General features: G+C 49.3%; 1 protein-coding gene across 5 annotated transcripts in view; it reads right to left on the bottom strand.

Annotated features, from left to right (window-relative positions):
- The window catches only part of LOC120395285 (WD repeat-containing protein on Y chromosome-like), a 91,525-nt gene that overhangs the window by 5,351 nt on the left and 61,854 nt on the right, over positions 1-24,320 (bottom strand). For 3 of the 5 annotated variants that reach the window (XM_039519549.1, XM_039519556.1, XM_039519576.1), the window contains 6 exons: positions 23,165-23,260; positions 15,541-15,599; positions 15,136-15,277; positions 14,273-14,312; positions 13,720-13,808; positions 12,406-12,596 (listed from right to left, as the gene is read on the bottom strand). In XM_039519549.1, coding sequence (XP_039375483.1) covers positions 12,406-12,596; positions 13,720-13,808; positions 14,273-14,312; positions 15,136-15,277; positions 15,541-15,599; positions 23,165-23,260 — 617 coding nt within the window. Of the gene's footprint in view, positions 1-12,405; positions 12,597-13,719; positions 13,809-14,272; positions 14,313-15,135; positions 15,278-15,540; positions 15,600-23,164; positions 23,261-24,320 lie in introns of those variants that run through there. The other 2 variants (XR_005592566.1, XM_039519567.1) reach the window with 2 other exon arrangements.

Here is a 24,320-nt window from a genome sequence, read left to right as displayed (position 1 = left end):
CAGGAGCCGGCCAACAGGGCGGCTAACAGGGGAGTTTTGAGTGGGAGGTCCCATTGGAGGAGCCAGGTATCTTGTGTTTGCGTCTGTCTTTGGGGTGCTTGTGTCTCTCTCTGTCGGGGCAGACTGCTGAGCCCTGATTAGGGGGCGGAGCTAGGCGGAGGAGGGGGCCTATAAAGCGGCCGCCCAGCCAGGCAGCGCGCAGCTGATCGCAGCGCCCAGGAGCCGGCCAACAGGGCGGCTAACAGGAGTTTTGAGTGGGAGTTCCCATTGGAGGAGCCAGGTATCTTGTGTTTGCGTCTGTCTTTGGGGTGCTTGTGTCTCTCTCTGTCGGGCAGACTGCTGAGCCCTGATTAGGGGCGGAGCTAGGCGGAGGAGGGGCCTATAAGCGGCCGCCCAGCCAGGCAGCGGCACAGCTGATCGCAGCGGCACAGGAGCCGGCCAACAGGGGAGTTTTGAGTGGGAGTTCCCATTGGAGGAGCCAGGTATCTTGTGTTTGCGTCTGTCTTTGGGGTGCTTGTGTCTCTCTGTCGGGCAGACTGCTGAGCCCTGATTAGGGGCGGAGGGGGCCTATAAAAGCGGCCGCCCAGCCAGGCAGCGGCACAGCTGATCGCAGCGGCCCAGGAGCCGGCCAACAGGGCGGCTAACAGGGGAGTTTTGAGTGGGAGTTCCCAGTGGAGGAGCCAGGTATCTTGTGTTTGCGTCTGTCTTTGGGGTGCTTGTGTCTCTCTCTGTCGGGGCAGACTGCTGAGCCCTGATTAGGGGGCGGAGCTAGGCGGAGGAGGGGGCCTATAAAAGCGGCCGCCCAGCCAGGCAGCGGCACAGCTGATCGCAGCGGCCCAGGAGCCGGCCAACAGGGCGGCTAACAGGGGAGTTTTGAGTGGGAGTTCCCAGTGGAGGAGCCAGGTATCTTGTGTTTGCGTCTGTCTTTGGGGTGCTTGTGTCTCTCTCTGTCGGGGCAGACTGCTGAGCCCTGATTAGGGGGCGGAGGGGGCCTATAAGCGGCCGCCCAGCCAGGCAGCGGCACAGCTGATCGCAGCGCCCAGGAGCCGGCCAACAGGGCGGCTAACAGGAGTTTTGAGTGGGAGTTCCCATTGGAGGAGCCAGGTATCTTGTGTTTGCGTCTGTCTTTGGGGTGCTTGTGTCTCTCTGTCGGGGCAGACTGCTGAGCCCTGATTAGGGGCGGAGCTAGGCGGAGGAGTGGGCCTATAAAAGCGGCCGCCCAGCCAGGCAGCGGCACAGCTGATCGCAGCGGCCAAGGAGCCGGCCAACAGGGCGGCTAACAGGGGAGTTTTGAGTGGGAGTTCCCATTGGAGGAGCCAGGTATCTTGTGTTTGCGTCTGTCTTTGGGGTGCTTGTGTCTCTCTCTGTGGGGGCACTCTGCTGAGCCCTGATTAGGGGGCGGAGCTAGGCGGAGGAGGGGGCCTATAAAAGCGGCCGCCCAGCCAGGCAGCGGCACAGCTGATCGCAGCGGCCCAGGAGCCGGCCAACAGTACGGCTAACGGGAGTTTTGAGTGGGCGTTCCCATTGGAGGAGCCAGGTATCTTGTGTTTGCGTCTGTCTTTGGGGTGCTTGTGTCAATCTCTGTCGGGGAAGACTGCTGAGCCCTGATTAGGGGGCGGAGCTAGGCGGAGGAGGGGGCCTATAAAGCGGCCGCCCAGCCAGGCAGCGGCACAGCTGATCGCAGCGGCCCAGGAGCCGCCAACAGGGTGGCTAACAGGGAGTTTTGAGTGGGAGTTCCCATTGGAGGAGCCAGGTATCTTGTGTTTGCGTCTGTCTTTGGGGTGCTTGTGTCTCTCTGTCGGGGCAGACTGCTGAGCCCTGATTAGGGGCGGAGGGGGCCTATAAAGCGGCCGCCCAGCCAGGCAGCGGCACAGCTGATCGCAGCGCCCAGGAGCCGCCAACAGGGCGGCTAACAGGGGAGTTTTGAGTGGGAGTTCCCATTGGAGGAGCCAGGTATCTTGTGTTTGCGTCTGTCTTTGGGGTGCTTGTGTCTCTCTCTGTTGGGGCAGACTGCTGAGCCCTGATTAGGGGGCGGAGCTAGGAGGAGGAGGGGGCCTATAAAAGTGGCCGCCCAGCCAGGCAGCGGCACAGCTGATCGCAGCGGCCCAGGAGCCGGCCAACAGGGCGGCTAACAGGGAGTTTTGAGTGGGAGTTCCCATTGGAGGAGCCAGGTATCTTGTGTTTGCATCTGTCTTTGGGGTGCTTGTGTCTCTCTGTCGGGGCAGACTGCTGAGTCCTGATTAGGGGCGGAGGGGGCCTATAAAGCGGCCGCCCAGCCAGGCAGCGCACAGCTGATCGCAGCGCCCAGGAGCCGCCAACAGGGCGGCTAACAGGAGTTTTGAGTGGGAGTTCCCATTGGAGGAGCCAGGTATCTTCTGTTTGCGCCTGTCTTTGGGGTGCTTGTGTCTCTCTGTCGGGCAGACTGCTGAGCCCTGATTAGGGGCGGAGGGGGCCTGCGGCCGCCCAGCCAGGCAGCGGCACAGCTGATCGCAGCGGCCCAGGACCGGCCAACAGGGCGGCTAACAGGAGTTTTGAGTGGGAGTTCCCATTGGAGGAGCCAGGTATCTTGTGTTTGCGCCTGTCTTTGGGGTGCTTGTGTCTCTCTGTCGGGCAGACTGCTGAGCCCTGATTAGGGGCGGAGCTAGGTGGAGGAGGGGCCTATAAAGCGGCCGCCCAGCCAGGCAGCGGCACAGCTGATCGCAGCGCCCAGGAGCCGGCCAACAGGGCGGCTAACAGGAGTTTTGAGTGGGAGTTCCCATTGGAGGAGCCAGGTATCTTGTGTTTGCGTCTGTCTTTGGGGTGCTTGTGTCTCTCTCTGTCGGGCAGACTGCTGAGCCCTGATTAGGGGCGGAGGGGGCCTATAAAAGCGGCCGCCCAGCCAGGCAGCGCACAGCTGATCGCAGCGGCCCAGGAGCCGCCAACAGGGCGGCTAACAGGGGAGTTTTGAGTGGGAGTTCCCATTGGAGGAGCCAGGTATCTTGTGTTTGCGTCTGTCTTTGGGGTGCTTGTGTCTCTCTGTCGGGCAGACTGCTGAGCCCTGATTAGGGGCGGAGCTAGGCGGAGGAGGGGGCCTATAAAAGCGGCCGCCCAGCCAGGCAGCGGCACAGCTGATCGCAGCGGCCCAGGAGCCGGCCAACAGGGTGGCTAACAGGGGAGTTTTGAGTGGGAGTTCCCATTGGAGGAGCCAGGTATCTTGTGTTTGCGTCTGTCTTTGGGGTGCTTGTGTCTCTCTCTGTCGGGGCAGACTGCTGAGCCCTGATTAGGGGGCGGAGCTCGGCGGAGGAGGCGGCCTAACAAACAGGCCGCCCCGCCAGGCAACGGCACAGCTGATCGCAGCGCCCAGGAGCCGCCAACAGGGCGGCTAACAGGGGAGTTTTGAGTGGGAGTTCCCATTGGAGGAGCCAGGTATCTTGTGCTTGCGTCTGTCTTTGGGGTGCTTGTGTCTCTCTCTGTCGGGGCAGACTGCTGAGCCCTGATTAGGGGGCGGAGGGGGCCTATAAAAGCGGCCGCCCAGCCAGGCAGCGGCACAGCTGATCGCAGCGGCCCAGGACCCGCCCACAGGGCGGCTAACAGGAGTTTTGAGTGGGAGTTCCCATTGGAGGAGCCAGGTATCTTGTGTTTGCATCTGTCTTTGGGGTGCTTGTGTCTCTCTCTGTCGGGGCAGACTGCTGAGCCCTGATTAGGGGGCGGAGCTAGGCGGAGGAGGGGGCCTATAAAAGCGGCCGCCCAGCCAGGCAGCGGCACAGCTGATCGCAGCGGCCCAGGAGCCGGCCAACAGGGCGGCTAACAGGGGAGTTTTGAGTGGGAGTTCCCATTGGAGGAGCCAGGTATCTTGTGTTTGCGTCTGTCTTTGGGGTGCTTGTGTCTCTCTCTGTCGGGGCAGACTGCTGAGCCCTGATTAGGGGGCGGAGCTAGGCGGAGGAGGGGGCCTCTAAGCGGCCGCCCAGCCAGGCAGCGGCACAGCTGATCGCAGCGCCCAGGAGCCGCCAACAGGGCGGCTAACAGGGGAGTTTTGAGTGGGAGTTCCCATTGGAGGAGCCAGGTATCTTGTGTTTGCGTCTGTCTTTGGGGTGCTTGTGTCTCTCTGTCGGGGCAGACTGCTGAGCCCTGATTAGGGGCGGAGGGGCCTATAAAGCGGCCGCCCAGCCAGGCAGCGGCACAGCTGATCGCAGCGCCCAGGAGCCGGCCAACAGGGCGGCTAACAGGGAGTTTTGAGTGGGAGTTCCCATTGGAGGAGCCAGGTATCTTGTGTTTGCATCTGTCTTTGGGGTGCTTGTGTCTCTCTCTGTCGGGGCAGACTGCTGAGCCCTGATTAGGGGGCGGAGCTAGGCGGAGGAGGGGGCCTATAAAGCGCCGCCCAGCCAGGCAGCGCACAGCTGATCGCAGCGCCCAGGAGCCGCCAACTGGGCGGCTAACAGGAGTTTTGAGTGGGAGTTCCCATTGGAGGAGCCAGGTATCTTATGTTTGCGTCTGTCTTTGGGGTGCTTGTGTCTCTCTCTGTCGGGCAGACTGCTGAGCCCTGATTAGGGGCGGAGCTAGGCGGAGGAGGGGGCCTATAAAAGCGGCCGCCCAGCCAGGCAGCGGCACAGCTGATCGCAGCGGCCCAGGAGCCGGCCAACAGGGCGGCTAACAGGGGAGTTTTGAGTGGGAGTTCCCATTGGAGGAGCCAGGTATCTTGTGTTTGCGTCTGTCTTTGGGGTGCTTGTGTCTCTCTCTGTCGGGCAGACTGCTGAGCCCTGATTAGGGCGGAGGGGGCCTATAAAGCGGCCGCCCAGCCAGGCAGCGGCACAGCTGATCGCAGCGCCCAGGAGCCGGCCAACAGGGCGGCTAACAGGGGAGTTTTGAGTGGGAGTTCCCATTGGAGGAGCCAGGTATCTTGTGTTTGCGTCTGTCTTTGGGGTGCTTGTGTCTCTCTCTGTCGGGGCAGACTGCTGAGCCCTGATTAGGGGGCGGAGGGGGCCTATAAAAGCGGCCGCCCAGCCAGGCAGCGGCACAGCTGATCGCAGTGGCCCAGGAGCCGGCCAACAGGGCGGCTAACAGGGGAGTTTTGAGTGGGAGTTCCCATTGGAGGAGCCAGGTATCTTGTGCTTGCGTCTGTCTTTGGGGTGCTTGTGTCTCTCTCTGTCGGGGCAGACTGCTGAGCCCTGATTAGGGGGCGGAGGGGGCCTATAAAAGCGGCCGCCCAGCCAGGCAGCGGCACAGCTGATCGCAGCGGCCCAGGAGCCGGCCAACAGGGCGGCTAACAGGGGAGTTTTGAGTGGGAGTTCCCATTGGAGGAGCCAGGTATCTTGTGTTTGCGTCTGTCTTTGGGGTGCTTGTGTCTCTCTCTGTCGGGGCAGACTGCTGAGCCCTGATTAGGGGGCGGAGCTAGGCGGAGGAGAGGGCCTATAAAAGCGGCCGCCCAGCCAGGCAGCGGCACAGCTGATCGCAGCGGCCCAGGAGCCGGCCAACAGGGCGGCTAACAGGGGAGTTTTGAGTGGGAGTTCCCATTGGAGGAGCCAGGTATCTTGTGTTTGCGTCTGTCTTTGGGGTGCTTGTGTCTCTCTCTGTCGGGGCAGACTGCTGAGCCCTGATTAGGGGGCGGAGCTAGGCGGAGGAGGGGGCCTATAAAAGCGGCCGCCCAGCCAGGCAGCGGCACAGCTGATCGCAGCGGCCCAGGAGCCGGCCAACAGGGCGGCTAACAGGGGAGTTTTGAGTGGGAGTTCCCATTGGAGGAGCCAGGTATCTTGTGTTTGCGTCTGTCTTTGGGGTGCTTGTGTCTCTCTGTCGGGGCAGACTGCTGAGCCCTGATTAGGGGGCGGAGGGGGCCTATAAAAGCGGCCGCCCAGCCAGGCAGCGGCACAGCTGATCGCAGCGGCCCAGGAGCCGGCCAACAGGGCGGCTAACAGGGGAGTTTTGAGTGGGAGTTCCCATTGGAGGAGCCAGGTATCTTGTGTTTGCGTCTGTCTTTGGGGTGCTTGTGTCTCTCTGTCGGGCAGACTGCTGAGCCCTGATTAGGGGGCGGAGCTAGGCGGAGGAGGGGGCCTATAAAAGCGGCCGCCCAGCCAGGCAGCGGCACAGCTGATCGCAGCGGCCCAGGAGCCGGCCAACAGGGCGGCTAACAGGGGAGTTTTGAGTGGGAGTTCCCATTGGAGGAGCCAGGTATCTTGTGTTTGCGTCTGTCTTTGGGGTGCTTGTGTCTCTCTCTGTCGGGCAGACTGCTGAGCCCTGATTAGGGGCGGAGGGGGCCTATAAAGCGGCCGCCCAGCCAGGCAGCGGCACAGCTGATCGCAGCGCCCAGGAGCCGCCAACAGGGCGGCTAACAGGGGAGTTTTGAGTGGGAGTTCCCATTGGAGGAGCCAGGTATCTTGTGTTTGCGTCTGTCTTTGGGGTGCTTGTGTCTCTCTCTGTCGGGGCAGACTGCTGAGCCCTGATTAGGGGGCGGAGCTAGGCGGATGAGGGGTCCTATAAAAGCGGCCGCCCAGCCAGGCAGCGGCACAGCTGATCGCAGCGGCCCAGGAGCCGGCCAACAGGGCGGCTAACAGGGGAGTTTTGAGTGTGAGTTCCCATTGGAGGAGCCAGGTATCTTGTGTTTGCCTGTCTTTGGGGTGCTTGTGTCTCTCTGTCGGGCAGACTGCTGAGCCCTGATTAGGGGGCGGAGCTAGGCAGAGGAGGGGGCCTATAAAAGCGGCCCAGCCAGGCAGCGGCACAGCTGATCGCAGCGCCCAGGAGCCGGCCAACAGGGCGGCTAACAGGGGAGTTCCCATTGGAGGAGCCAGGTATCTTGTGTTTGCGTCTGTCTTTGGGGTGCTTGTGTCTCTCTCTGTCGGGGCAGACTGCTGAGCCCTGATTAGGGGGCGGAGCTAGGCGGAGGAGGGGGCCTATAAAAGCAGCGGCACAGCTGATCGCAGCGGCCCAGGAGCCGGCCAACAGGGCGGCTAACAGGGGAGTTTTGAGTGGGAGTTCCCATTGGAGGAGCCAGGTATCTTGTGTTTGCGTCTGTCTTTGGGGTGCTTGTGTCTCTCTCTGTCGGGGCAGACTGCTGAGCCCTGATTAGGGGGCGGAGCTAGGCGGAGGAGGGGGCCTATAAAAGCGGCCGCCCAGCCAGGCAGCGGCACAGCTGATCGCAGCGGCCCAGGAGCCGGCTAACAGGGGAGTTTTGAGTGGGAGTTTGGAGGGGGAGGTGGAAGGGGGCGGCACCGTGTCGCCTGTGCTCCCCAGGTAAGAACACCAAGCGAGGCCGAGACAGCAGTAGCCAGCAGCCATGAGCCAAGCAGCAGAGGACACACTGAGGATGAGAGCATGCAGCAGCTGCGGTATGTACCTGGTCCTAGCGGGGGACCCAGAACAGTACTATGTATGCATGAAGTGCCGCTTAATAGAGCTGCTGGAGGAAAAGATCCAGGGCCTAGAGCTGCAGGTAGAAACCCTGATAGAGAATAGAAGGGGGTTTGAGCAGCTGATGGAGCAATGGCAAGCAGTAACTGAGGGGGAACGCCCAGTGGCACAGGGGGGAGCAGGGGCTGAGGCCACTGAGGGGGGACCACCAGATGAGGAAGATGGGCGGTGGAAGCATGTGACCGTGAGAAGCAGGCCAAGGAAAAGGAGAGCCAGTGAGGGGGAAATTGAGCTAAGGAACAGGTTTGAAGGTTTGGAGAATGAGGAAGGGGTAAAGCAGATGGTCACTGACAGTGGGAGGCCAAGAAAAAAGAGACGAGCGGCCAGTCCCATAGAAAAAGGGGAGGAGTCTATGGAAGTAGCACCAAGTTTGGGCCCAGGGAGGATGCAGGATGGCTTAAGGGGAACCTCAAGGGATGATAGGAATGGAAGGAGCTTGCAACCAGGGGGGACGGAGGATAGGTTAGAGGACCGCACTGTCCCCAGGCGAAGGCAGGTCTACGTGATTGGGGATTCCATACTGAGAAGGTTGGACAGGCCTGTGACCAGGGCCGATCCGGAGAACAGAAGGGTGTGATGTCTACCGGGTGCTAAAATACGGGATGTGGACCTGAGGTTGAAAAGGATCCTAAGAGGAGCAGGTAAGAACCCTTTGGTCATCCTTCATGTGGGAACGAATGACACTGCTAGATTCTCGCTAGAAAGGATCAAGGGAGACTATGCTAGGTTGGGTAAGACGCTCAAGGAAATTGAGGCTCAGGTGATCTTCAGTGGGATCCTACCTGTCCCTAGGGAAGGGCGCCAAAGGGGTGACAGGATCGTGACGATTAATAGTTGGCTGAGGGAGTGGTGTTACAAGGAGGGCTTTGGGGACAGACAACTGTTCTCACGGGATGGGCTCCACCTAAGTAGGGAAGGAAGTAGACTTCTAGGAGGGAGGCTGGCTCATCTGATTAAAAGAGCTTTAAACTAGACACTGCGGGGAGACGGTTGGGAGAGGTCCTGGTGCTCTCCACGCCAAATTTATACACTGGGAGTGAGAACAACAAGATAACAACAGATATAGCCAGAGGGGGACGGTTAGGTGTAAGGAAGAGGGGGGGGACGGATACTAGATCTACAAGTCATACTGGAAGTACTGTGTCCCTACCGAGTTGGGTGAAAAGAGTGAGAGGAGCCCAACAGGAAAAATTAGGGTGTTTGTTCACCAATGCAAGAAGCTTAGGTAACAAAATGGAGGAACTGGAGCTCCTGGTCCGAGAATTGAAACCAGATATCGTAGGAATAACCGAAACATGGTGGAACGGTAGCCATGACTGGAGTACAGGTATGGAAGGGTATGTGCTGTTTAGGAAAGACCGATGCAAAGGTAAAGGTGGGGGAGTAGCATTGTATATCAATAATGAGGTGAAATGTAATGAGATAACTAGCAATGCAATGGATAATACAGAGTCTGTCTGGGCAATGGTCACATTGGGGAAAAAAACTACCAGAGCCTCACCCGGGATAGTGATTGGGGTGTGCTATAGACCGGGGTCTAGCTTGGAGACAGATAGAGAGCTCTTTAATGTTTTTAAGGAGGTAAATACTAATAGGAACTGCTTGATCATGGGGACTTTAACTTCCGGATATAGATTGGGAAACAAATGCTAGTAATAATAATAGGGCTCAGCTTTTCCTAGACGTGATAGCTAATGAATTCCTTCATCAAGTGGTTGCTGAACCGACGAGGGGGGATGCCATTTTAGATTTGATTTTGGTGAGTAACGAGGACCTTGTTGAGGAAATTGTTGTAGGGGACAACCTTGGCTCGAGTGATCATGAGCTAATTCGTTTCAAAATAAATGGGAGGATAATCAATAGTGCATCTGAGACAAGGGTTTACGATTTCAAAAGGGCTAACTTTACTAAATAAAGGCGACTAGTTAGGAAGTGGACTGACTAACATATTTAGGGATCTAAAGGCAGATGACGCCTGGGGTTACTTCAGGTTGAAGTTGCAAGAGTTGTCAGAGGCATGTATCCCGAGAAGGGGAAAACGGCTCATAGGTAGCAGTTTTAGACCGAGCTGGATGAGCAAGCGTCTTAGAGGGGTTATTAAGAAAAAACAGAAAGCGTACCAGGAGTGGAAAATGGGAGGGATCAGCAAAGAAACCTACCTTATTGAGGTCAGAGGGTGTAGGGAAGCAGTGAGAAAGGCAAAGCGACGGGTGGAGATGGACCTAGCGAAGGGGATTAAAACCAACAGCAAACTTTTTTTAGCCATATAAATAGGAAGAAAACCAAGAAAGAAGAAGTGGGACCGCTTAAAACTTTAAACGGAGTGGAGATTAGGGATAATCTTGGAATGGCACAATATCTAAACGAATATTTTGCCTCGGTCTTTAATGAGGCTAATGAAGGGCTAAGGAATAGTGATAGAGGGACCGATGGGAATGAAGATATGGGGGTAGACATTACGGTATCTGAGGTAGAAGCCAAACTTGAACAACTTAACGGAAGTAAATCGGGGGGCCCGGATAATCTTCATCCTAGAATATTAAGGGAATTGGCGAGTGATATTGCTAGCCCGTTAGCGATAATTTTTAATAAGTCTCTAAATTCGGGGGTTGTACCGTTTGACTGGAGATTAGCTAATGTAGTTCCTATATTCAAGAAGGGGAAAAAAAGTGACCCGGGTAACTACAGGCCTGTTAGTTTAACATCTGTAGTATGCAAAGTCATGGAAAAATCTTAAAAGAGAGAGTGGTTCCGAGCATGAATGGCAACTGGGATAGATTACAGCATGGATTTACGAAAGGTAGATCGTGCCAAACCAACCTGATCTCCTTCTTTGAGAAAGTAACAGATTTTTTAGACAAGGGAAATGCGGTGGATCTAATATATCTGGATTTCAGTAAGGCGTTTGATACGGTACCGCATGAAGAATTACTGGTTAAATTGGAAAAGATGGGGATCGAAATGAAAATCCAGAGGTGGATAAGGAGCTGGTTAAAGGGGAGACTTCAGAGGGTAGTATTGAAGGGGGAACTGTCAGGTTGGAGGGGGGTTACCAGTGGAGTTCCTCAAGGTTCGGTTTTGGGTCCGATTTTATTTAATCTATTTATTGCTGACCTGGGAACCAAGAGTAGGAGTGGGCTGATAAAGTTTGGATGACACCAAGTTGGGAGGTATTGCCAATTCGAAAAGGATCGGATATCCTCCAGGGAGATTTGGATGACCTTGTAAACTGGAGTATTAGTAACAGGATGAAATTCAATAGTGAGAAGTGTAAGGTTATGCATTTAGGGATGACTAACAAGAATTTTAGTTATAAGCTGGGGACGCACCAGTTGGAAGTAACGGAGGAGGAGAAGGACCTAGGAGTCCTGGTTGATCGTAGGATGACTATGAGTAGGCACTGTGATGTGGCTGTTAAAAAAGCTAATGCGGTCTTGGGATGCATTAGGCGAGGTATTTCTAGTAGGGATAAGGAGGTGCTAGTCCCGTTATATAAGACGTTGGTGAGACCTCATTTGGAGTATTGTGTGCAGTTTTGGTCTCCCATGTTTAAGAAGGATGAATTCAAACTGGAACGGGTACAAAGAAGGGCCACTAGAATGATCCGAGGAATGGAAGGCCTGTCGTATGAAAGGAGACTTGAGGAGCTCGGTTTGTTTTCCTTAACCAAAAGAAGGATAAGAGGAGATATGATTGCACTCTTTAAATATATCAGAGGGATAAATACCAGGGAAGGAGAGGAATTATTTCAGCTCAGTGCTAATGTGGACACGAGGACAAACGGATATAAATTGTCAGTCAGGAAATTCAGGCTTGAAATTAGACGAAGGTTTCTAACCATCAGGGGAGTGCAATACTGGAACAGCCTACCGAGGGAAACAGTGGGGGCGAAGGACCTCCACGACTTTAAGATTAAGCTAGATAAATTTATGGAGGAGATGGTATGATAGGATAACGGGCTTAGTCAATAGGTCAATTAAGTGCCACACTGGTAAATAGTACAATGGGTCAATGATAGGATATAACCTTTTTCCAGAGGGTATGGCTGGAGAGTCTTGCCCGCATGCTCGGGGTTCAGCTGACCGCCATATTTGGGGTCGGGAAGGAATTTTCCTCCAGGGAAGATTGGCAGTGGCCCTGGAGGTTTTTCGCCTTCCTCCAAAGCATGGGGCAGGGGTCGCTTGCTAAAGGAGTGGGTGGATCGGCTTATGTGGCCTGCATCTAGCAGGAGGTCAGACTAGATGATCATAATGGTCCCTTCTGATCTTGAATTCTATGATTCTATGATTCTAACCTTTTCTTAAGCTAAACGGATTGAGTTCCTTCAATCTCGTGTAAGGTGTATTTTCCAGTCCTTTAATTATTCTCTTGGTTCTTCTCTAAACCCTCTATGATTTATCAACATCCTTCTCAATTGTGGACACAAGAACTGGACACAGTAGTGGTTGCACCAGTGCCAGATACAAAGGTAATCTCTCTCCTCCTACTCTATATTCTCTTTTGGCCATAGTGTTGCACAGGAATGTCACATTAAGCTGATTGTCCACCATAGCTCAAGTCTTTTCAGAGTCACTATTTCCTAGGATAGCATCCCCTATCCTGTGAGCATGGCACCTGCATTCTTCAGGCCTAGATGTATGACTTTGGCCCTACTGAAACACATTTGCTAGTACCCAGCTTACCAAACAATCCAGAAAACACTGCAGCAGTGACTAGTTCTTTATTTACCACTCCCCAAAACTTCACCAGTAATGATTTTGTTTTCTTTCAGGTAAATGATAAAAAACGTTGAACAGGGTAGGGTCAGAACTGATGCCTGTAGGCCCCCACTTGAAATACACCTGCTTAATGATTCCCCATTTATATTTTGAGACCTATAGTTAGACAGTTTAAATCCATTTGCCTTACAAATGCCTTACATAAATCCATTACATCATTTTCCTACATGTGGACTTTACTAGATCAGCAAGGCATGCAAAACAGCCAGCCCACATGAAATACACCCCACTTTGCTGTCTATACACAAACCTTAGATAAGGAGTTTTCCAGAGTTAGATTACTTGGCTCTGTGTTTATGAGTTGTAAGACAGGTGGCTCTCCTTCTAGCATGGGGTGAATTGGCATGCTTTGTGGGTCTATCAAGATTTCATAGGGAACCCTGGGATGTTTCCAGGAGGCAGGTGTGAAAATTTCCCATGGTTCTGCCTGCCCAAAAGTCCCTAGAAAGAAAATATAAACAAGCAGGCATTGTAAAGTTTCAAAGGGTACACAGCCCCAAACCTCCTCCTCCTAAAATCAAGGGAAGTCGCAACTAAGACAAAGAGCAACGCTTTAAAATTTTTACTTTTTGAAGTATACAAACTTCTGCTGCTGGGAAGAACATTGAAAAGAAATTTTGTCTTGGAAGAGCAGTTGTGGTTTAAAAACTTTTGTGGATGAAATAAACTAACCAGAAAAGTCCTTAATTGCAAGGTAGTTTGTCAGAAGATTTTAAGGGTCTGATCCAATGCCTCTAAGGCCAATCAAAATATATGTTTGCTTGAATGGCTGTGTTGGATCAGGCACTTAGGGATAGATTTTTTTTAAAGTATTTTAATTGTCTAAATATGCAGCTAGCATGTAATGGAAGTTTCAAAAGTGCCTATGCACCTAACTCCTATTGATTGCAAAATCCCCCACTAGGAGCCTATTTGCATCTTTAGGCATGTAAATACCTTAAAATCTAACCTTTGGTGCTTTGAACTGAAGGACAGCCACTTCTAAATATGGTTTGGCCATACTCTACCTCCTTAGAAAGCTCTGTATTGGAAAGCAGTTTTATCATACACTATTTTAATGCCACTGCTGGCTTTCACTGGGAATAAAAAATAGAGCACCTATTTCAGGGGTGGGCAAATCTTGCCTCATGAGCCAAACGTAGCCCATGTAGAACTGAAACAGGGCTTGCTTATACCAGAAAACATGTAAGTCCTAACATGAAATACTCCACTGTGAGCTCAGAAATCCTCTGGCTAAGATAATTTATTAGCCTATGGCTACAGCAGCATGGGAGTTTATGAATGTCCATAGGGGCTACTTGAGTAGATATTTTTGTTGTATGCCACTCCTTTTTAAAGTTAACTATCATAGCTATGCTCTTTTTGTACGGATAGCTCAGTGGTTTGAGCATTGGACTGCTAAACCCAGGGTTGTGAGTTCAATCCTTGAGGGGACCATTTAGGGAACAGGGTTAAAAAAATAAAATAAAAACTGTCTAGGGATTTGTCCTGCTTTGAGCAGGGGGTTGGACTAGATGATCTCCTGAGGTCCCTTCCAACCCTGATATTCTATGATAATCCTTACCAATGTACTCTCCATCCAGACTCCACAGACGAACGGTACAATCAATAGAAGAGGAAAGCAGGACTTTTTCTTCATCAACCACCTCTACTCTATCAAAATGAAAGTGATAATCAGAACAAATCTACTTAAGCACCATATATAACTAAAGACTTATGACACCATGTCATTTACATTTTGTCATTAGAAACTTCTTGTGTTACAAATTGTCTACATGGGTCATTTCTGCCAATGCTAAAGTTTAATGTGAATGCTGCTACAGTATTAATTGTTTCAAGGGATTACAGCTCAAAGCAATATCTGATATAGTATAGTTCTGATAGTGCTGAATGACACTGAAGTGAACCATAAATGAGTTTATGTAATTTGAAAAGTATTTACTGCACATGATCATTGTATAATAGTGGAAGATGGACCAGAGATCCTGACTGAGACTCTTAGGTATTACCACAATTAGACATAAAACCTAATTATATTTATATCAAGCAACACATGTGCAGGTTTGTATATTTATACATAAAAAAATATTCTGTTAAAGACATGAGATAGTACTTACGATACAACTATATTTACATGAGCTCTCCAATGATTCACATCTACAGCAATATAGAGAATAAATATACATTATACATATAATTCAGATTAATACACAAATATGTTGCTACACAAGAACACTGCACTGTGTCAGGTGTAAACCAACCACTACCTAAGAAGCAAGGACATTAAAAAGTATTCATGGTTTTAAAGGAATTTTTTTTTCTAATGCAACAAAGTTGTTAAAACTTTACCCTGGATGTATTTTGAAACTGCTCCTTTTTCTTTTACTAGGTAGCTTCCACTAAGATACACAGTTATAAATGTCACCAGATCAGTGGTTCTCAACCCACAACCCACATGATGCTTGTGGCCCAATCAGTACACAGCTGGAACCCATGTGGCATCCTCAGGGCCGTACAGGTAGTATATATATTGTGTGGATGCAGCCCACATAACAGATAGAGAGCTGCATATGTGGCCCGTATTAGTAAATAGGTTGAGAACCATTGCACCAGATGAAATCTTGAAGTCCTCATCCAGGTTTTACTCAGTCCTTCCTTCCCACTGAATTCTATTGAGATTTGCCTGCATTTGGTCCACAGTGAATTAATTTTGTTAAGGAAGTTATATGGGAACTATGGTCACCATACTCAGCTATGCTAAGAACAAGCTAAGGCATAAACATTTTGGAGCATACATAATCTGGAAAAAGGGGATTAATATATTACAATGAAATAGAAGTATAAGTAGATCATGAGAAGGACTTTGTTTTTTAAACCCCTTTCCCCCAGATCACGTGTTCCAAAATATGTTTTATACTTACATATAAAAATACAAATACAAAAATATTTAATATATAAAATCCCAATCCACAAGACACACATTTTGGTGGTTCTCGCTCTGGGTCCTGAAGGGCATAGTCCTTGATGCTGTAGACATACACATATCCATCATCGTCTGCTGCATAAATAAAGGAATCGTCCGCAGTGACAGCAATACTGCTGATGTGGGATTTCACTCTAGACTGAGACAAACATTAATGTAGGCTGTGTTGTTAGCTAATAATTCATGTAGCATGATAATACTATATTGATTATAATGGAAATAACCTACAACATGTGAATGTTCATAATCTAAACGAGCAGATGTGTACTTACCATAATTAAACAAAGCAAAGCAATAATATTTCCCCTCCTCCCCCATACTGAGTGTATCTTGAACTGTAAGAAGCATGCTGCACTCAGTCCTACACAGCTTAGCCCTCTGAAATTCATTGCTCAAACTTACAGGTATGAAGCTTGCTGTAAGGGGGATTCCACTGAACAGACTCCAGAAGTTGACAGAACCTGAAAAAAAGTAAACAGTGAAAATGTTTAATAGCAATGAAACAGAAGTCTGTTTTGACAGGAATACAAATATGTAGGAATCTGACTGCTGGATGCAGAGGTTCACAAACTGGGGTCCATGAACGCCTTTTGGTCCCCAGGGGCTGCAAGGGTGTAACAGGCTGCGGGGGACACCCAGAGTCTCTGTTTACACCTTTCTGCCTCAGCAAGAGTGAGCTTTGCTAGAAATTAGGCTGTTAGCTCCCTGCCACACCAGTCAATCTCCCTCACCAGCAAACTCCTCAAGAATCTCCCAGTCCAAATCTCACCTAGTAGGAAATAATCAGTGCACTCCAACTACACCCCCCGAATGATGTAAGTTACATCAACTTAAAGCAGTGTCCACACCGCACTATGTTGGCGGGAGACAGTCTCCAGTCGGCATAGCGTGTCTTCACCAGACGTGCTACAGCAGCACAGCTGCACTGGTGCAGCTGTGCGAATGTAGCACAGTAGTGTAGACTTGCCCTCAGTCTTCTGATCTTGCACTTAGTTCACTTAGAGTCCATCTGGCAGAGATTTCAGCATTTCATCCACCTGTGGGAAGTCAGTGTTTTTGAACTCCATGGCAGTGAGGTTCTTGAAATAAGTCACTCATCTCCACCCGATTGTTAAGAAGTCGGTTCCTTTGCAGGATCTTAATACTGTTTTAGCATGTCTTACAGGACCTCTGTTCAAGCCTCTGGCAATTTCTTCTTTCCCCATTCTGTGTCAGAAAACTGCCTTCCTTGTAGCAATCACATCTGCAAGGAGAGTATGAGAGTTGCAGGCATTGATGGCAGATCCTCCTTACATGCAGTTTTCCAAAGACAAAGTAACTGTGCAGCCACACCTTAATTTTTTTATCTGAGGTGATTTCCCAGTTTCACTTGAACCCAGTTATATATCTATCAGTGTTCTTCCCTAAGCCACATTCAACCGCAGAGGAGCAGCATCTTCACACTTTGGATTTCAGGAGATGTTTAGCTTTTTAAGCTAGATAGAACCAAACCTTTCTATTCCTCACCTGATCTGTTTGTTCACAGGCAACCCAAATGAAGGACCAAGCAGTGTCTTCACACACAATGTCCAGGTAGATAATTTCCTGTATCATGATAGCATACAAAGTAGCCCAGGCTAAACCTCTTCTACAGATATGAGCTCATTCCAAGAGAGTTCAGGCAACATTTGCATTTCTAAATTACATTTGTAGGGTGGTTACTTGGTCCTCTGTGCATAACTTTTGCAAACCACTATGCCATTATGGTGGCATCCAGATCAGATGCAAACTTTGAGAAGGCAATCCTGCAGTCCTTTAAATAGACTATGAGCCTACCTCCTGCGAATACTGCTTGCGAGTCACCCACAGGGAATACAAGGCTCCATCTACTCAAAGAAGAAAAAAGTTACCTACCTGTCATTATTGTTCTTCAAAATGTCATGCAGATGTAAGCAGAGTCAGGATGAGCTCTACCCTGACATCTGGTGGTGAATTGTGGCAAGTTGTGGAAAAGAACTTCAGGGGCTGATCTTGTTTGCATAGGCACACCCACCCCACCTAGCATGAGCCCACAGCAGTCCAAATGGTCACTTTGGCTGCTGTGGGATCCCCAGTTTCTTTGTTATTGGGGCAGGAAGAATAAAGTGTTGTTACCCTGATTATGTGAATCAAGGACAGTGGAACTGTTTTATGACAGAGGGACTCGCCATCAACTAAGTAGCACTCGCTAGACAAGGGACATGGGTTCCAACGCCCAGTGAATTGAGAGAAGTTGGGGTCAGATATATGTAACTGATGGTATGGGTCCCTTTTGAAGATTAGAAGCATCATTTGTACCTCCTTTTTTCTCCACTGTAGAATATCAGAGCTAGTTTTGATTCCATTAGGAGTCTAGTTACAGGCTGCTGAGCTGAATTCACTTTGGGTTAATGGTGCACCATTACTGGGGTTCTCCTACTACAAGCTGAAATCACTAAAGAGCTAAAATTGCTGTGGGGGCCCTGAAGATATATTGCTGAACAGCTGGCAGACCAGAGCAGAGCATGTTTGTGGGACAGCTAGAGTGGCTGGTGGAGTAGAGCAGTTTGCGGGACAGCTAGAGCAGCTCATGGGATGGCTGGTAGAGTGGAGCGGCTCATAGTGAAGGCTACCGCAGAACGCCACGGCAAGGCGCAGTAGTCGGCCTCGGACCACGTAAGGTGCCCCTTAACACCCCTACATGGCCCCCCGCCCCATTTCCACCAAGGCTGGGAGGTAAAACTCTGCAGATAAACTTTTGAACTGCACTGACCAGAGACTTCTGGCTTATTGGACTTTTGGGTGATTTTTGGGTTGCTGGACTTAAGACCCCGAGGGGGAAAGGACACTGCCAAACTTACTTGGGGGTGGGTCTTTTGCTCATGGTTTGTGTTATGAATCCTGTTTGTGGTGTTTCCCCAACATAATGCCGCATTGTTTCCCTCCTTTATTAAAAGGATTTTGCTACACTCAGACTCCGTGCTTGCGAGAGGAAAAGTATTGCCTCTCAGAGGTGCCCAGTGGGGTGGTATGTAATCATCCCAGGTCACTGGGTGGGGGCTCGAGCTGGTTTTGCATTGTATTATTGAAACAGAACCCCTAGATACTGAACTCGGCCCTTGTTGCTGCCAACTCAGACAGGCAGAAGGGTTACACAGACATGTATTCCATGTCCCACCCTTTGTCTCCTCTGCATCAGAGTCTGTACTTCTGACATTCAGTGTGAAGGATCTGAGGGGTTTCGGGTGGTGCACCCTTATACAGCCAGGGGAGGGACTACGGCTGCAGGGTGTGAGTGCCGCCCCATGGATACTGCTAGGCAAAGTTATCTGGCTCTGGTGCACAGGGCATGCACACATCCACATGAAATACATGTCTGCATCACATCTCAAAGAACACTGACAGGTAGGCAACTGTTTTTTCTCTGGTTCCATCCACCAGAATAATCCACCTAGGGGCAAAAATAGACACCTCGGTAGCAAAGATGTGCCCATCAATCCAAGAATTTATTTTCTTTATCCAGAGCTGCAGGAGATCTACCATAGCATTATGCCCCCAACTGCTAGGACTCCTGGTCTCAAGCACAGCGATCACTCCACAGGTACAATCACACATCAGAAGTCTTCAATCCTTCATACTAATGGTGTGGGACAACTCCCTGGAACACATGAAAGATCTAGTACAGGTTCCAACACAGGTGTTCAACTCCTTACAATGGTGGTCCGCCCACAACAATGTCCACCAAGGCACGTCCCATCTGGCTTCCAGATCCTTTAGTCCTCACAACCGACGCCAGCCTGGAGGGCAGGGAGCTCATTTGGAGACTCAAACAGCCCAGGACCCTGGAGACAGAGGAAAAGGCTCACATCGTCAACCTTCTAAAGCTGCCAAGCTAGCTCTGGAAAGGTTCCTGCCCACTCTAAGGAGGAACCATGCCCTGCTTTAATCAGACAATAGGACTGTGGTCACATATTTAAACAACCAAGGGAAAACAAGTCCAGCACTACACGCAGACGTAACAGAAATAATGAGGAGGGTGGAATGGTTCCTCATTTTCCTCAGAGATCCACATCAAAGGGGACTTGAACCAAAATCCAAACTGGCTCAGCAGGCCCAGGATCAATAATGCTGAATGGTGCCTGAAATCAGGAGGTTTTCAGTCTCATCGTTCAGCCTCCCTTTAACCAACCTGTGAATGATAAGAATGCAAAGAGGCCAAAACAATTCACAAAGGAGGCAGACCAGAGATCCACGCAGACAGAGGTCTTATTGCATGGTTGACCACAGGGCCTACTTTACACGATTCCACCCTTTTCACTACTGGGGAAAGTGGTCCAGAAAATAAAAAGAGAATAGCAACCGGTAACACTGATAACTCCTCATTGGCAGAGGAGACCTTGATTCTTAGCTGTGACAGAGATGAAACTGGAGCCCTCACTCCAGCTTCCATGGAAACTGGGCATCCTCTCAACAAGGTCCCCTTCTTCATCTGGACCTGAAACAGCTTCAACTAACAGCCTGCTTTTGAGAGGGAAACTCTAGAAGGTCTCAGTCTGTCCTTCAGAATCATTAAGATACTGTTTTTGTCTACGAGAATATCATACTCCTCTATCTGGTCCAGATTCAACAACCGGTGTCAAGAGTACAATGCAAATCCCAGAAGTCCAGGAATTCCAATCATTCTGAACTTTCTCCAAGGCGGCATAGAGAGAGGCTTGCAGCCCAGGACCATTGCATGTCAGGTGTCTGCTCTTAATAGCATGGTATTTGCAGGATCCTTTGGCTCCCTGACAGACAATCCACAGGTAGCCAGAGTCCTTCTAGCAGTCCGATTAGCCACAATAGTAGTCAGGCCACTTTTCCTAAAACGGGACCTTTGACATGACAAATCGTCCCTCTGAGCCTTTGACTTCTGTATTGGCCTTTTATTTATCCATAGACTCGTTTCTTAGTAGCTGTCACATCCGCCAGGTGAGTGTGGGAGCTGGCAGCCTTACCCATTCAGGAGCCATACTGCATGTTCTATGAAGACAGGGTAGTGCTCAGGACAGTAAAATCCCTTCTTCCTAAGGTAAATTCCTCCTTCCACACTTCCCAAGAGGTTGTGCTGCCTTTGTTCTGTCCAAAACCACAACATCCAACTGAAAAGGTGTGGCACGCCTCAGATATCAGAAAAGCATTGAAAATCTGTTGCGAGTGTACAGAATCCATGAAAAGATCAGGTTCTCTATTTGTGTTCTTCCACCAAAATGCCAGGGATTCAGAGCTTCCAAGTCCTCCATCACTAGGTGGATTAGACTACTTATTGTGGAAGCCTACAAATCATCAGAGGCTCCTGTCCCAGAAAGGATCAAGGCAGGGTGCTAGAACAATTTGTATTGTGGGGGTGCTGAGAGCCATTGAACCAAACTGTCTATAAACCTTGTATGTGATGGGAACTACTTCAAGCCAGTGGGTGCGGCAGCACCCCAGCACTAGCACCTGTGGATCAAAGCACACGCCACAAGATCCTTAGCAACCTCACGGGTGGAACGAGCAAGTGCGCCCAATTCGGAAATTTGCAAAGCAGCCACTTGGTCTATGCCAGCAGTTCTCAACCAGGGGTCCAAGGCCCCCTGGGGGTCCACAAGCAGGTTTCAGGGGGTCCGCTAAACAGAGCTGGCATTAGACTCATTGGGTCCCAGGGCAGAAAGCCCACGCTGCCCTGACCCCAGCACCCGGGGCTGAAGCCAAAGCCTGAGCAGCTTAGCTTCGCGGGGCCCCATCCAATTGTCCTGCTTGCTTCCCCCTAATGCCACCCTGGCTTTTATATGCAGAAAAACAGTTGTTGTTCCACAGGTGGGCTGTGGAGGTTTTATAGCATGTTGGGGAAGCCTCAGAAAGAAAAAGGTTGAGACACCCTGGTCTACACCTAACAGCTTCATTGGGCACTATAAGGTGGATCTTTATCTTCTGCAGAGACATCCTTTGGCAGGACAGTGCTATAGGTGGTGGCTCAGAAATAATACAGACTTTTCAGCAAGCTCACAGAAAGAGTGTTACTTCTTTCCTGCTGAACTTTTGTTTCATAACCCTCCTTGTTCAACTGATCGCTACTGCACAGGCATCCAGAATTGTGGGTGAGCAGGCCCATGACAGCGGCGCTGCAGAGGGCTCACTGTCCTGCCTTCTAAATTATCCCAACTCCCAATTATGTGGATAAAATCCGTGTCCCCCCCCATGCTATTCAGATAATCAGGAGTATACTGTATTGTTATATTTCCAACCATCCTAGCTATAACGTGTGTGTAGCTATATCTTAATGTTCAGAAAAGATGCAAACAAGTTTGTAATGACTAATGAAAAAAGTCATAATAATTGTATTATCAATATCTCCCCTACAGGGCACTTGATCTACGGTGAGCTAGCCATTCACGCAGTGCTGGTTCTGCCTCCTCATTTCTAGCTATAATGTATTTTTATCCTCTTTCAATTCAGTGTAAGTACTTTCCCATATTAGTTTTCCATGTAAACAATTGCTGTAGTTGCTACAGGGATGTAATGTGATTGCAAAAACAAGAGGAAGCATCAATCCAAGTGGTACAAAAACAGTTAGAGAATCCTGCTGTAGAGTAGCCCTAAATTCTATTCTGGGGCAGCCTACTGGCAGCTTGGGTCCCAGAGGTTGTGCTGCATAACTCAACAGTAATTAGTTATTAATTATTTGTATTATCGTAGCACTCAGGAGCCCAAGTCAAGTACCAGGATCCCCTTGTGCTAAGCACTGTACAGATACCCAGTCCCTGCCCCAAAGAGCTTTACAATAAGACAAGGGACAAGAGACGGATACAGACAGAGGAGTACAAGGAAACAATGAGACAATATTGGTCAACATGACAGGCTGTGGTCTTAGCACATCAGTGGCCTAATCGTTGTCAACATTTTTGTAGGCATCATGACAAAGGAGGGTTTTGGAGGACGTAGCTTTGCAGATGTTTACAGGGAACTTCTCCTAAGTGTGAGGGGCACCATGAGGAAAGCACAAAGGTGATTATTTGAAAATTCAGCAAGTGGGCAATGGAAGTTCTCCCATGGGCCAATCAGAGGTGGGAGCTGATATCTCAGCAGTAAATGAGAGGTGACAGGCAATGTGGGGACAGGCTGTGAAGGGCCTTGGAAGTGAATGCAAGCAGATTGTTTGATGCAATAGAGAAGCGGGGGCTAGTTGAGGAAAGCAAAGAGGAGTGACTTGATCACAGCGATGAGCTAGGAAATTACCTTTGAAGCAGCATTTTGAACGGATCTGAGCAAGGCAAGACTGCACTTGTCAAGGCCAGAGAGAAGGATGTTACTTTAATTGAGACAAGATGCTGAGAACCTCGATGAGCGTTTTAGCTGTATGGATGGATAGGAATGGCTGTATCTTAGGCTATGCCTAGACTCTAGAGTACATGCTGGGAGTGCGATTCCCATGCTTGCATGCACATAGTCACACTAGCTTGGATGAGAATTAGTGCAAGTGCAAATAGTAAAGTAGCTGCAGTAGCGGGGGCAGCAGCAGTGGAAACACAGTTTAGCTGTGCTGAATATAAGCCCAGACCTGGCGTGGCTAAGCCTTGCTGCCACTGCCCATGCTCTGTGGCCACCCACACCACTATTTCTGCTTGCACTAACTCTCATCAAGCTAGTGTGAATATGTGTATGCAAGCAGGGGAATCACACCTCCCACTCATAGTGTAGATGTAGCCTTAGAAAGATTATGCAGGTTTAAGGAATGAGCTGTTGATGGGCTCTGAAGGGAAAGCTGTTCATTTCTTCTTGGCTGGAAGTTGGTTTCCAGAGTGCAAGGTGTTGTGGGAACTGAGTTTGATTAAAGGTGGCAATTAGTTATGGTCCCATAGAAGGTAAAGATTGTTTAATGCTCTTTCTGGAAAAACCATAATCGTCTGGAGTTTTTAAAATCAGTTTAGTAGCATGAATCATTTTTTAAAAATCCTGTTTCTTAGAGATGCAACATATTGTAATAAACGCTAGCGTTATTAACTCCTACCTTGAGGCCCATTGGAAATAAGAGAGGCTGCTGTTGATTCAAATTTCACTGCGCGAGTCCTCAGAAATACGAGTTGAGTAATACTTGTGTCTACAGCTTGGGAAGGAAAAAGAAGAACAAGATTGATTTGTTCATTCTAAGCCTGCTTAAATCTTGAACACAACTTAATTGTTCTCTAGTGAAGGATAAAATAGAATTATATTGTAACAGCGGGTTTTCCAGAGATCAGGGTATTATTTTCCACCATATTTAGATTATAACAATTAAATTCCTACTGCGTTCTCTCTAAGTAGGCATAATGCACAACTCATTATTTATCTTCTATACTTGCTTTTAAGACATACTAAACCTCTCTATGTGTTGATGATAAATATATCAGCACTGGTGATTTTTACTGAAGCTGGTTGGGAAAACTTCAAGAGAACAGTTTTCCTTGGGAAAAACACAGTTCAGTTTAAATAAAAATGCTTTGCAAAATCATGTTGTTTTTCATGAAATTTCAGAGAAAGGGGGGAAATAGTTCAAAAAAGACATTTCAACTTTTTCTGAACAAAACATTTTGATCTTTCCTTTTAAAATGACTTTCCATTTTGAATTTTTTAAAATTCTGTATTGTACATTATAAAATATAATATAATAAAGTCAAAAGTCAACACTGAAATAAACTGTTTTGATTTTATTGAAACAAAATATTTGGATAAATTTGAAAAGAATTTTGTTAATTGAAATTTTCTTTCCTGGAGCATTTAATTTTCAGGTTTTGTTCCGATTCAGAATGAACACAAAATTTAGAAATCTCAAAATCCTCCACAAACTGGAATTTCTGTTCTCCACCCAGCTCTAGTTTTTACCATGTGCAATGACAGCCACTGTCTGTCGTCAGAGACGGTGGGCATTCTGAGTGAAATTTACGTAGACTGTAATCTCTTTGGTTCAGGCAGGGAACATCTTTTTGTTCAGTGTTTGTACAATGCCTAGCACAATGAATTCCTGGTCCATGACGAGGACTCTGATGTACCACCACAGTACAAATAAATAAAAGGATAATAAATATTTTATTAACAATAAAATATGTCGCACAATTTTTAATTATGATAAATTAAAGCAATTGTTACATAGATTTCTTTTAACAGCTAAAAAGTTCCACCCCTCCTTG

This window comes from Mauremys reevesii, linkage group 1 (genome assembly GCF_016161935.1).
Source record: "Mauremys reevesii isolate NIE-2019 linkage group 1, ASM1616193v1, whole genome shotgun sequence".
In the NCBI taxonomy this organism is placed as follows: domain Eukaryota; kingdom Metazoa; phylum Chordata; order Testudines; family Geoemydidae; genus Mauremys; species Mauremys reevesii.
This window is presented reverse-complemented; position numbering and strand designations above follow the sequence as displayed.